The sequence below is a fragment of the Telmatherina bonti genome, assembly GCF_933228915.1.
Source record: "Telmatherina bonti genome assembly, chromosome: 12".
Classification (NCBI taxonomy): Eukaryota; Metazoa; Chordata; class Actinopteri; order Atheriniformes; family Telmatherinidae; genus Telmatherina; species Telmatherina bonti.
The window spans coordinates 34,476,313-34,489,947 of record NC_136610.1 but is presented as its reverse complement, the minus strand read 5'-3'; the positions used below and the strand labels follow the sequence as shown (position 1 = coordinate 34,489,947).

At 41.8% G+C, this 13,635-nt stretch overlaps 1 protein-coding gene across 2 annotated transcripts; it reads right to left on the bottom strand.

Moving 5' to 3' along the window:
• Positions 1-1,197: 1,197 nt before the first annotated feature.
• On the bottom strand, positions 1,198-13,371 carry cnot7 (CCR4-NOT transcription complex, subunit 7). Of its 2 annotated transcripts, XM_079249503.1 has the most exons (7): positions 13,227-13,371; positions 12,550-12,673; positions 12,274-12,467; positions 6,492-6,653; positions 5,593-5,737; positions 3,922-4,032; positions 1,198-2,725 (listed from the first exon to the last, which is right to left on the bottom strand). In XM_079249503.1, the coding sequence occupies exons 2-7, from the start codon at positions 12,664-12,666 to the stop codon at positions 2,594-2,596; spliced, it is 861 nt and encodes a 286-aa protein (XP_079105629.1). In that variant the 5' UTR covers positions 12,667-12,673; positions 13,227-13,371; the 3' UTR covers positions 1,198-2,593. The 2 variants fall into 2 exon arrangements, with proteins under 2 accessions (XP_079105629.1, XP_079105630.1); XM_079249504.1 differs by lacking the exon at positions 13,227-13,371 and having other exon boundaries at positions 12,431-12,467; positions 12,550-12,631.
• Between the last annotated feature and the right edge of the window lie 264 nt (positions 13,372-13,635).

The following is a 13,635-nucleotide window of genomic DNA, read 5'->3' as shown; positions in this document are numbered from 1 at the left end:
TTCCTCTGTGTTTGTGCCTATCAGAACATGGCGTGATGATGATGATGGTGGTGGTGACATTCATCCTTGTTACTTCCCATAATGCATTCTGCTCCCTGAGCGCTCTACGTGACTCATAGAGAGACCTCTAATGACTCTTTTCTCCGGTTGTTCCTGATGTTGTTCCATTGCTTTTGGTCCTGAAAGTCTGTGGGGTAAAACTGAAAATCCCCTCCCGTTGATGCGACTGTGTGTGAAGAAGCAGAGCTGCAGAGGAGCAGTAAACCTGCTTGTATCACGTTGCTTTTGCTTTTATATGACAGTCAGTACCAGTCAGAACACCTGCTGGTTCATTTATTTCATGTTGTTTCACCAGCTCGACACATTAAGGAAACGCTGTTTGCCAAACGTTTGACTGTAGACAAGTAGAGGTGTTACTGTGCTGTAACCAACATTCCTTTTAGTATTTCTTTTGTTTGTTTTTAGAAGGGTTTTTGGCAGGTTTTTTTCCACTCACCGTGTTGAGTATTGTGAAAGCTTAAGTGATGCATGCTCTCATCTCAGGATGTCAACTCCAACACTTTGTTGTAAAGTGGAAAAAAAAAGCGTAGTGATTCGTAATTACCTTCAATAAGGGCTCTTTTGACTCGTAATTATTGCATGAGTGAGGACGTGACTGTCCCTCAAACACCTGGTGGTACTCTGTGCTGCGACGGCCTGCAACAACCCTCCTGCCAAATATGTGAACTGTTGTCTGGTTGCATCCAGTTTACATTCAAACTGCTGGACAGAAGCTTCTGGACTTCCCCCCCCTCTAGTTCCTCCTCCTCCTCCTCTTCTTCTGGAGGAGTCTCTCGGTCTGTAAATTATTACTTCGAAGAATGTATGCTTGTCTAAAATAAGCTTTGTGGTGACATATATTTTTCTATCCCGTCTGTGCGACTTCAGAGGCAGCGTAACGTACAGCTGTGATGCCTTATAAAGAATAAAATGAGCTCATCCTCTCTCATGCAAGTCTTTTCTCATTACATTGGAGTCATTAAAAAAAAAGGGGGGAAAAGATCTGATTCAGTGTCTTCATGGTAGAAAAATTTCAAGCTTTTATTTACAAAAAACTCTAAAAACATTCCTCTCTTATATTGCATATTCGGTTTTACTCCTTTACAGTTTGGGAGACGAGCTGAAGAAAGAAAAATGCTTCGAGTGTTTGCAGGAGGGTTAATACAAGAAGACAACCTACACTTCAACACACACCTATGCAAGATCAGGATGCTACTCAACACAGCAGGTGTCAGATTGTTTTAGTTCATGCAGCTGTTCTACGCAGCATGAATAAACGTGAAAGCAATATAGAAACAAAAGCACAAACGTCTTTTTTTTTTTTTTTAGCTTCTTTTTAAAGCAAAATAATCCAACTGGGGGAAAAAAAAAAAAAAAAAAAGTGTTAACGAGCAAAGTTATTGCTCCAATCAGTAAAAAGGTTTTTACTTTTCCTCTTTTATTACACTAAAACTTTACAAAACCTTCATTTTAATTAAAATGAAAATGAACTCTAAACAGAGCAGTGATTGGTTGATTGGCCAAGTGCACAGCTGATACATTGGCCCATGTTTGTTTGTGTCAATGAGGGTGTTCGTTCGTTCGTTCGTTCGTACGCGCGCAGCGCGCGCGCACGCACGCACGCACACGCGCACACACGCACACGCGCACACACGCACACACGCACACACACACACACGCACACACACACACACACACACACACACACACACACACACACACACACACACACACACACAGAGAGTCCACATTCCTCCAATGAAAGCTACCTATATGCATCCGGATACATAGAGCTTCTATCCTTGCATGCTGCTTATCTGAGCGTTGTCAAACGCTGACAGAACAGCAGCTGATGGGAAAGAATTAGCGTTCTCTTGATTTCTGCATCTTGTCGTAGCTTCAGAACGCAGCGGCGGTTCTCACAGTGAAATTACAGCTTATTCAGGTGGTTACAAACATTCTCTTTATAGGAACAAATGAGCAAAAACTTAAAGATTTAAGTGCAGGTAAACACACTCAGTGACAGCTGTCAGGGACTCTGGAGCGACTACTCAAGGTCACACGGCCGACACAATAAATTAAAACGTTAAAAGAGGAGAAAGCAGCTACTATTAAGGCCGAGTGTGGAGAGAGCTGCTGCTGTGATGGAAATGATTCACATGTTCACCATGTAAAATGGAAACACAGAAGGCAACAAAGAGGAGACAGACACTAGAAATGTGTTCGGCTTTCCATATAAAATCAGGTTAGAGCTTTAAAGTGCAAAACATTTCTACAGAACACTTGTAGGAGAACTAAAATCCCATCTTTTCAAGCATGTTAAAGTGAACTGAACCAACCACGCGGTCTATATGCTGCCTCGCAGGAATAAAACTAAATCTCACGCATGCAGCTGCGCCGTGCGTGAGGACAGGTCTGGCCATCATGTTTACTTGTCTAAGGTGAAAAGCCTAGAAGAAACAAGTTGCTAGATGATGCAGATGCAAGCCGTCATCCAGATGTTGGAGCTTGGCCTCGCTGACTGTGGATGTGAGCTGCGGGATGGGAGAAACTGTCACGACTGCTGCTTGTTCGCCTCCTCTTCATAAGCATTTCCTGTTCCGTTCTGGACGTAGGCGGAGCCCGAGCCGAGCCCGTACAAGTGGCCACAGTACTTTGCATCATCAATGTGATCCTCAAAGAACATCTGTGTGGAGAACGTATACAAGTTATTACAAGCTACAGGCAGCCTGTCACCCACCTGAGAAATAACCACCTGGATTGAACTAAGCCAGGGGTGTCTAAAGTCGGTCCTGGACGGCCGCTGTCCTGCAGGATTTCCATGCATCCCTGCTCCAACACACCTGGCTTCCATTAAATGCATCCAGCAGCCAATGAAGTTCTGCACAATGACTGATTAGTTTGAGGCAGGTGTGTTGGAGCAGGGATACATGGAAAATAGGGCTGTGACAATACGCTGTTGTCCCGATTTGATTCAGTTTTTTTGGGTGCCGATTCGATTTAAATTGCGATTCTCACAATTTTTTGATAATGCTGATTTTTGTAGATTAAAAACAAAATAAATGTACAAAACTTTTTTTTTTTTTGCTCGTCCCTTTTCTTGATTTCAATGAGAAAAAAACAACAACACAGTAGTCAGACCATCATTCTACTGCTGTAACACCCAAGAAGTTAAAGGATCAATAAAAACAATAAAAATGGCAAAAAATTTATAAATGGATTATTTTTATTTATTTGGGGGGGGAAAAAAGAATTTTTTTGTTTAAAAATAAATAAATAAATTTTTTGTTAAAAAAAAAAAAAAATCAATTTTAAAATTGTGAAGCAAAGAAAATCCCAATTTTCGAATTTTTTATTCGATTTTCCCACCCCTAATGGAAAACCTGCAGGATTGTGGCCCTCAAGGACCAGACCTGGATTCCTCTGAACCAAGCTAATAGTTAAGCGCCTCCCATGGGATTATTATGTTTCAGCTAAAAACAAGATTCTTAGCCCTAACTGATGCAGAAAACATCCTGATGTCGCAGAAAAGATGCTAATCTGTTAATGCACGCAAAGGAAGTCTTTAAAGACAAATGTTTCATTCAGAAACGTCAGCGAAGCTAAAAGGGGTTCAAGACGTCATTCAGGACGGTCACTGTGGTAGTTTAACAACTAAAATAAATGTTTTTAGTATTTCACCATGAATAGGTATTAGATGCTTACAGTTCTTTAATAAATTTGATTCTTAATCAATAAAAAACTATTAAATATCATTCATACCTTCATTTTTCTAACCACTTACTCCAATTAAGGGTTACTGGGAAGCTGGAGCCGATCCCAGCAGTCATAACTGACAAATGCTGAGGAATCATACCCAGACTCAACCTGCGAGGCTCCTACCTCTCTCATCTTGAAGAAAGCCATGCCTGTGAGTAAAGAATCCGAGCCGGCCTGATGTTGCGGTCCGATCCTCTCCAGCTCCAGCTGCTCAGCTACTTCCTGCAGCCCACCCTGAACATTAAAGACCAGTCCGCCGTTACTGGATCATGCCAACGGCTGCACACACTTTCACAAAGACAACAAGCCAGGCGGTATTTCTCTTCACACATGTACACGACAGATGGAGCGACTGGAAACCCTCCAGCATTGTGTCTGGGTGGTGAACAGGAGGTTGGACATAATGCCGACGCACAATGTTTACTTGTAATGACTGTTTACGTGTCAACAACACAATGTGTATTTGGACTTGTCGGCAATATTGAACACCAAATGGAAAGCAACACGGAGGGCAGCAGCAACTGTAAACCATAGACTGCATATAAAAGATGGGCGGAGCCTCTGCCGTGTCACATGGAGGTTTCTGAAGAGCTGAGTTGAAGCTTGGTGGGCGGTTCATACCATCGCCATTTTGGCAGGGGCATGCATATCTCCAAAAAAAAATACAAATATGGGCAAAGAGGTGGAGCTAAGAGGGGGAATGTGAGCGTCATGGTGGATGATTGATGTCTATCAAAGTCCGAGCTTTCTGTAGCTAAGAGCTAACCCGGAGATAACAGGAGCTAACCAGCTAACGGAGGTAAGCGGGCTAAAGCTAAGTCACGTTGATAACCGGCTAAAAACTGCGGTTGTTCTATGTTCTTCTTACTTGAAGCAGGAGATCGGGTACCTATCAATCAAAAGGACACGCCCCTAAATATGCCAAACTTCGAGATTAAATTACTTTTTAACGAGCGAGTTAGAAAAAATTCACTCCCCCCCCCACAGTTGTCATGAAGGTAAACCTGACCTATTAAACCTAAAATGGATTTTTGAACCAGGCTGTAAACATGTTTATTTCTGCTACAAAGTTGGTCTTTTTAACATGGGAGTCTATGGAGATTTGCTCTGTTTTGGAGCCCCTAGTGGACGAAAGAGGAACTGCAGTTTTATGCACTTCCCTTTTAACCGCTGGTGGTTGCTGCTTGTGTTAAACGCATATTACTGCTGTAATTCTCCAGAAAATCACCTGCTATGCAAAGATGTCCACATGCTACTTTCTGTACAGATTCTGCTTCAAGTTTCGGAAGTTTTAAAAGTTTTGTAGGTTTGTCCTATTTTCTGCTAAACTAAGAGACAATGAAGGAGGTTTGGACATCTGGTGGCTGTAGTACACCTCCACCAGAGGAAGAACCAAGAAGCACGACAGGATTAACGTCTCTGGAGATCTCTGCTCAGACTGTTTACCCAGTCGGGAATGAGAGGAACAGAATGGACCACTACAACAGCAAGTGCTGGAATGCAAGTATAAGATCTTTCTGATGGAGAAGTTGGCTCCTGCAAAGTGGCTGAAGTCCTCATTTCAAGCTAAGGCTCTGACCGTTATGTGTATGTTTTTACTTCAGCATGGTTTGTTTCAGGCAGGATAAAACCAGTTCCGCGTCTGAATCAAAGCTTGCAGACATCCGTGTTGCCGTCTGCAGCCTCGCAGGATAATCTCAGGGCTGCGTGTGAAAAATGGCTTTACAGGATCACCAAAGAAACCCCGGAAAACATGAAGCTCAGTGATTCATGGTCTGGTATTTGACAAAGTACCTTTAGGTTCTTACAGCTCTTCATGAGGTACTTGACATCGTAAATGACTGGAAAGTACAAGCGGAGAATCTCAAAGAAGTCCACTTCCTCCTCAGGCAGGTTGGCGTTGGACAGAATCTTGATCAGGTATCCAAAATCATAACCACTGCAAGACACACATGTGCAGACACGTGCACGCATGTTAAAGTTTCTACAGTAGAGGAGTGAAAACCTTTTCTTGCTTCCAGGCTGCAATTACAGAAAACAAAGAGGTGTGTTTCCCTCCACTGCAGCTTTTTACTGGACCAAACTGTTGGTGAGATCATCCCCTTTCAGAGGGGGTGAGCTCACCCTCCCCTCTATGTTCCTAAATGGGGTAATAAAATAAAATAGAATACAAAAAATAAATAAAATAAAAATATAATTCAAATAAATAAAAGTTAAAATAAAACAAAAAAAACAACAAAAAAAAATTAAAATTAAAATTGAAATAATTAAAAGTAAACAATAAAGTCATTAAATTATATTTTAGAAAAAATATTTAAAGTAACATAATAAAATAATTAAATTAAAATACAACATAGTTAAAAGTAATAACAATAAAATATTGAAAATAAAATAAAAAAAATATTAATCACATAAATAAATGCTCTTTTTGCAAATGTACATTTGTTAGGCACAATGTGGCAACCAGACCACCATTCTGCCGTCATGACGCTAAACAGCACAGGTTAAAAGAAATAAATTTTAAAAAATAAAAAAAATAAACCGCACAGGTTGAAAGAAATAAAATAAAAAAAGAATTAAATAATTAAATAAATAAATAAATAAACAAATAGGACAGGTTAAAAAACTAACAAACTATTTTTCTGCCATTTCTGTTGTTATTGTTAAACGGCTGATCATAAAAAACAGGATACCTGTGAAAAGAAAGCCACTTGACTCCGTCACAAAGCACCACTCCTGATGTCATCAGCAACTCTGCAAAGTAAAGTGTCTCAATGCCTTCGTCTTCGTGTTTCTTAAACTGAATCCCTGAAGTGGTCAGGAGCTCGATGGAGTCTTGTGCGTACATGTCTTCTCTGAGGGCAAATACAAACAAATTACACCGTTACAACATAAATAAAGACGACGTCAGTGTTTTCCTGAAATGTGAGGATTTTCTATTTTAACTACAAACATCTAAACTCACCACAATGTTTTACAGAGATTAAAACAATAAAAACAGTATAAAAAGTTTTTATTTTCTGGTCATTAACTTTATATAAACATCTTATCTGTCTAAGCTGACAAACTCTGTACGACTAACAGCTGGTTCCAACCTGAACTACAATCCAGACTGTGATCATTGGTGTAGGTAAAATCTTAAGTCTTCAGGCTCTGTTCTCCAGCAGATTTAATTTAAATTAAAAGATCTCATGTTGCATGACAGAACCAAGTCTTTGCTTTCATTTGAAAGGGACAAAACTGGAGGTGGAAGCTCTGTTAAATCGTATGGTCTGCAGTACCAAGAGTGTTCAGGTGCAAATGTAAAAAACACAGAAAAACAGCAACCTGCAGACTAAGGGAGGAGTCACAAACATATATTTCAAGAAAAAAAAAAAAAGTATATATATATATAAATATATATTATGCATCATTTGCATCTCTACAGTAAGTAAAGACTCTGCAGGCTGTAAGCAGACAAGTCAAAAGCAAGAAAATTACACAAGCAGGTGAAAAACGTTACTTAAAGATGCAAACACACACATTAGATTAAAGGTGCAAAGATGCAAAGATAAGAGGTGGAAAGTAAAGGATTACATTAAATTACATTACTGTAATTGAAAAGTATTTATGAGTAGTTTGTACATTTTTAAGTTGTTTTTAAAATTAGAATTTTTACTTTTACTCGAGTACATTTTGACCGAAGTAATTTCACTTTACTACATTGGAAAAAAAATGCAGAGAAAAAGAAAATCAGCCTGAACAGACGTGATGCCAAACGCCATGAATTGTCCATCTCTGTTGCTATTTGGAAGCAAACCCTCAAAATGATGTAAAACTTTTACTGTAATCATTTAAATAAGTTCATAAAAGGTCTATGTTTCAGCTGAAAATGACTTTAAAAACAACCATATGCTCCGTATGCCTCAATAACTGTATAGTAAATGAGCTGCTTTCTAATTCCCGGGATATGTCGAAGAAAACAGGAATGATCTGCATGGTACTGGGAAAATCTAAACTTTACAGTTTATTTCATGACAGCTCCAAACAATTATTTCAATCAATGCTTTTATATAAATTACAAAATATACATAAATCTTACTTTCTATACAGGGAACAAGCCTATGTCACTGCTCCATCTAGACACGCCCATTCGTTGCATCTAGACACGCCCACTTGTTGCATCAAGATACACCCATCCGTTGCATCGAGACACGCCAATCCGTTGCATCGAGACACGCCAATCCGTTGCATCGAGACACGCCAATCCGTTGCATCGAGACACGCCCATCTGTTGCATTTAGACACGCCCATCTGTTCCATCTAGACACGCCCATCTGTTCCATCTAGACACGCCCATCTGTTGCATTTAGACACGCCCATCCGTTGCATTTAGACACGCCCATCCGTTGCATCTAGACACGCCCACCTGTTGCATCTAGACACGCCCACCTGTTGCATCTAGACACGCCCACCTGTTGCATCTAGACACGCCCCCTCGTTGCATCTAGACACGCCCCCTCGTTGCATTTAGACAGGCCCATCTGTTGCATCAAGACACGCTCACTTGTTGCATCTAGACAAGCCTCCACATTGCATCTAGATAGGCCCACCCGTTGCATCTAGACACGCCCACCCGTTGCATCTAGACACGTCCATCCGTTGCATCCAGACACGCCCATCTGTTGCATCTAGACACGCCCCCTCGTTGCATTTAGACAGGCCCACCCGTTGCATCTAAACACGCCCGCTTGTTGCATCTAGACACGCCTCCTCGTTGCATTTAGACAGGCCCATCTGTTGCATCAAGACACGCTCACTTGTTGCATCTAGACAAGCCCCCTCATTGCATCTAGACAGGCCCACCTGTTGCATCTAAACACACCCATCCGTTGCATCTAGACATGCCCATCTGTTGCATCTAGACACGCCCCATCGTTGCATTTAGACAGGCCCACCAGTTGCATCTAGACACGCCCATTCGTTGCATCTAAACACGCCCGCTTGTTGCATCTAGACACGCCTCCTCGTTGCATTTAGACAGGCCCATCTGTTGCATCAAGACACGCTCACTCGTTGCATCTAGACAAGCCCCCTCGTTGCATCTAGACAGGCCCACCTGTTGCATCTAAACACACCCATCCATTGCATCTAGACACGCCCATCCGTTGCATCGAGACACGCCCGCTTGTTGCATCGAGACACGCCCGCTTGTTGCATCGAGACACGCCCGCTTGTTGCATCGAGACACGCCCGCTTGTTGCATCGAGACACGCCCGCTTGTTGCATCGAGACACGCCCGCTTGTTGCATCGAGACACGCCCGCTTGTTGCATCGAGACACGCCCGCTTGTTGCACCTAGACACGCCCGTCTGTTGCACCTAGACACGCCTATCCGTTGCATATTGACACGCCCATCCGTTGCATCTAGACACGCCCATCTGTTGCATCTAAACACGCCCATTCGTTGCATATTCACACGCCCATCCGTTGCATCTAGACACGCCCATACTTTGCATCTAGACACGCCCATCCGTTGCATCTAGACACGCCCATCCGTTGCATCTAGACACGCCCATCTGTTGCATTTAGACAGGCCCACCCGTTGAATCTAGACACGCCCATCCGTTGCATCTAGACACGCCCATCTGTTGCATCTAGACACGCCCATCTGTTGCATCTAGACAGGCCCACCCGTTGCATCTAGACAAGCCCCCTCATTGCATCTAGACAGGCCCACCTGTTGCATCTAAACACACCCATCCGTTGCATCTAGACATGCCCATCTGTTGCATCTAGACATGCCCATCTGTTGCATCTAGACACGCCCCATCGTTGCATTTAGACAGGCCCACCAGTTGCATCTAGACACGCCCATTCGTTGCATCTAAACACGCCCGCTTGTTGCATCTAGACACGCCTCCTCGTTGCATTTAGACAGGCCCATCTGTTGCATCAAGACACGCTCACTCGTTGCATCTAGACAAGCCCCCTCGTTGCATCTAGACAGGCCCACCTGTTGCATCTAAACACACCCATCCATTGCATCTAGACACGCCCATCCGTTGCATCGAGACACGCCCGCTTGTTGCATCGAGACACGCCCGCTTGTTGCATCGAGACACGCCCGCTTGTTGCATCGAGACACGCCCGCTTGTTGCATCGAGACACGCCCGCTTGTTGCATCGAGACACGCCCGCTTGTTGCATCGAGACACGCCCGCTTGTTGCATCGAGACACGCCCGCTTGTTGCACCTAGACACGCCCGTCTGTTGCACCTAGACACGCCTATCCGTTGCATATTGACACGCCCATCCGTTGCATCTAAACACGCCCATTCGTTGCATATTCACACGCCCATCCGTTGCATCTAGACACGCCCATCCGTTGCATCTAGACACGCCCATCCGTTGCATCTAGACACGCCCATCTGTTGCATCTAGACACGCCCCCTCGTTGCATTTAGACACGCCCCCTCGTTGCATTTAGACAGGCCCACCCGTTGAATCTAGACACGCCCATCCGTTGCATCTAGACACGCCCATCCGTTGCATCTAGACACGCCCATCTGTTGCATCTAGACACGCCCATCTGTTGCATCTAGACAGGCCCACCCGTTGCATCTAGACAAGCCCCCTTGTTGCATCTAGACAAGCCCCCTTGTTGCATCTAGACACGCCCATCCGTTGCATCTAGACACGCCCATCCGTTGCATCTAGACACGCCCATCCGTTGCATCTAGACACGCCCATCCGTTGCATCTAGACACGCCCATCCGTTGCATCTAGACACGCCCATCCGTTGCATCTAGATACGCCCATCTGTTGCATCTAGACGAATCTGGACACGCCCAGCTGGGAACCAAAACAGTCAACTTGACCGTCATTGCCAGCCAGAAGACTGGGAAGATAATAGATGTCTTGTTAAATAAACAGCTGATGGTTTAAATAAAGATCTTTGTGACTGACTGAAGAATTTGTGGGCAACAATAAAATTAGTCCAAAAAATCAAGTTCTCTGTATTTATATTTTGGGGAATTTCTTTTGTATGTGGAGAAAATTTACATACCAAAGTTAGGATGTCTGGTCGCACTTTAAAAGTCTATAAGTATAATAATAATAGTAATAATTATTATATTAACTATTAATATTGATGTTGTGAATATTGTTTACATGATCAATAGAATTACTGTTACACATATCTTGAGTACAAGTCTACTTCAATCCCTGTTGCCCAGCTGTGAGATTGTTTTATATGTTTGTCAACGTTTCTCGTCTCAATTTATAACTATGGAATATTATTATAATTCCGACTTGTGAACTTGGTGATGAGGATTTAAAGTCAAAAGTCATTTAAGCATCCACCAAAAAGTTTAAATGATTTCCATCAACATCTACAGTACAGAGCAAAAAGTGCAGCGATTTTATTTTATTTTTTTAGATCAGATGCAAAGCATGTTTCACGGACTAAAGACAATGGGAGGTAACCAAGATGTGTCAGAATTATGGGTGGGAAAATCGAATCGAAAAATTGAATATTGGAATTTTTTGCTTAACAATTTCAAAATAATTTTTTTTGTAAAAATAAACTTTTTGTTTCAAATAAATAAAAATAATCCATTATAATTTTTTTTTGTCTTTTTTAAAATTGATCTTTTTACTTGTCTTCTTGGGCATTATAGCAGGAGAATGATTGTCTGCCTACTGTGTTGCTTTTTTCCTCATTGAAATCAAGAAAAATGATGAGCAAAAAAAAAGTTTTCTACATTTTTTTTTGTTTTTAATCTACAAAAATCAGGAATATCGAAGAATTTTGAGAATTGCAATTTAAATCGAATCGGCACCTAAAAAAAAATCAGAATTGAATTAAATCAGGACAAAAGCATGTCGTTACAGCCCTAGTCAGAATATTATGCAAATATAACTTTTCCAAAGAATGTAACACACTTGGTTTTCATTCCCAATCCATGTTTCTGAGCACTGGATTCCAGTTGTGTCCATAAATAACAGCAATCAGTTTGGTTTTCCTTTATAGAAGTTTGTAAAAAGGAAACCCAGACTTCTTTCAACCAGTCGACCACACAACAGCACGTCCCTATTTGGGATGTGTTTACTGTCCTTTAAGTCATTAGGACAGATGTCTTTTTTCCCCAACTACAAAAGATGTAACCAGGCGCAACCCGAGTACAGTCACGTCTCATGAGGTTACATGCATTTCCTCTTATCAACGGGGTCTTTACGGTTAAACATTAGCACTTCAATCTGCTGTTAATAATTATAGTTTAAAATAATTAATTGAAATACAGAGCCTGGAGACTAAAATACTTACAAATAATTACAGTCTGGGTTGTGTGATCTAATAAATAAAAATGTTTCTCTCAAAATTTTACTGCAGACTATTGTTGTGCTGTTAATGCTAAAATTCTAATTATTTACATGCCAAATGCCTTATAAAAGGTGAAAAAAAGAGGAGAAAGTGTTAGGATAGCAATCTTACGTGAGGTTAAACTTAAAATTGAACTGCCATGTCGATGTCCCTGGAGGGTATTCTCCTTGCTCATTCATAAATGTAAGGCCCAGCTGTATTATCTTGAGCAAATCCACATTGCAGCGCAGTAACTGGTACTGATAGTCAGCATTGCTTCTGAACTCACCAATCGGTCTGGCTACAACACCTGGAAACTCTGTGTCCTGCAAGAAGACAAGCCATTATAGACACTGGCAATCAGCCGGTGCAAGGAAGCAGGTCAGTCTTTCTGGGAGCATCACTCACCATTGCAATGTAGTTGTATTTTCGGATGACATGTCTGATCCTCTTCAGCTCCTCTTCCAGATTGGTGGCCCAAACCTCACATATTCTTTGGCTGTGATCCACAGTAGCTGCGGGCATAGTGCCACTTCATTGTAGCAGGAGACAGAATAATGTATTAAAACGGTGGCAGGGAGAAATATGCAGAAAAGAACTGTGGATAAACTGTCTTTTTTTTTTTTTTTCACGTGAACGCATCATTTGACTGACAACACAGCGCAGGCAAATCACTGAAACATTGTAGATGCTAAACAAATCCCCCAATGACATCTGCTTCTTCTTTACAGCGGGGAAAAAAGGCTAAAAAAAAAAAAAAAAAAAAAAAAAAAAAAAAAAACCTGCAAATGAAAGTGACTTCTCTACTAGAGGAGGACAGGACGTGTTTAGCAGCTTGCTCCAAACATTAGCTTAGGTTTCCAGCTGTGCTTCAGCTAACTAGGTTACCTGTTAATGACTAGCAGATTTCTGCTGGACAGTAGCTTGCATACACTTTCAATAATCTTCACTCAGTCACAGTCAGCTGGATAAATTATTAGGAGTGAGACAATACAGAGACGAGAAAAGGAGCAGCACCCGCAGAAACAGAAACACATGGCGCAACTCTGCACCCTGCAACGCTAAATGGAGCTTCGTTAACTTACCGTTTCCCCTAACTGGGCAGATGTGTGTCTAAGCCTGTGCTGTCTGGAAACTCTTGATGTGTTCTGTGTTATTGTGTCGAGGGTTTTCCGCTAACTTTTTGAATAGTTTATATTGACTATCGTTTTGATGTCAACCTCCGGCTGCCATCATGGCTGAGCCTACAACACGACGTCATGACGTAAAAAAGTTAGCGTATATATGTAGGTACGTAATGCGTCATACGTATTTACACTCAGGACACTCCGTAGGTTACATATGTACGGAAGATTATTTGGGCCATTGAATAAAACAAAATTAATTCTGTGAATTTTGACTTTAATCTCAGAATTCTGACTTATTTCTCAGAATTCTGAGATTCAAGTCAGAATTCTGACTTTTTTCCCCCAGAATTCTGACTTTTTCTCAGAA

Coding starts and splice junctions, on each gene's coding strand:
- cnot7 (XM_079249503.1), bottom strand. CDS start 12,666: ATGCCCGCAGCTACTGTGGATCACAGCCAAAGAATATGTGAGGTTTGG. Junction 6,654..12,273: donor AATTTTAAGTTTAACCTCAC/GTAAGATTGCTA, acceptor ATTTGCCCTCAG/AGAAGACATGTACGCACAAG. Junction 4,033..5,592: donor AGAGCTGTAAGAACCTAAAG/GTACTTTGTCAA, acceptor TTTAATGTTCAG/GGTGGGCTGCAGGAAGTAGC.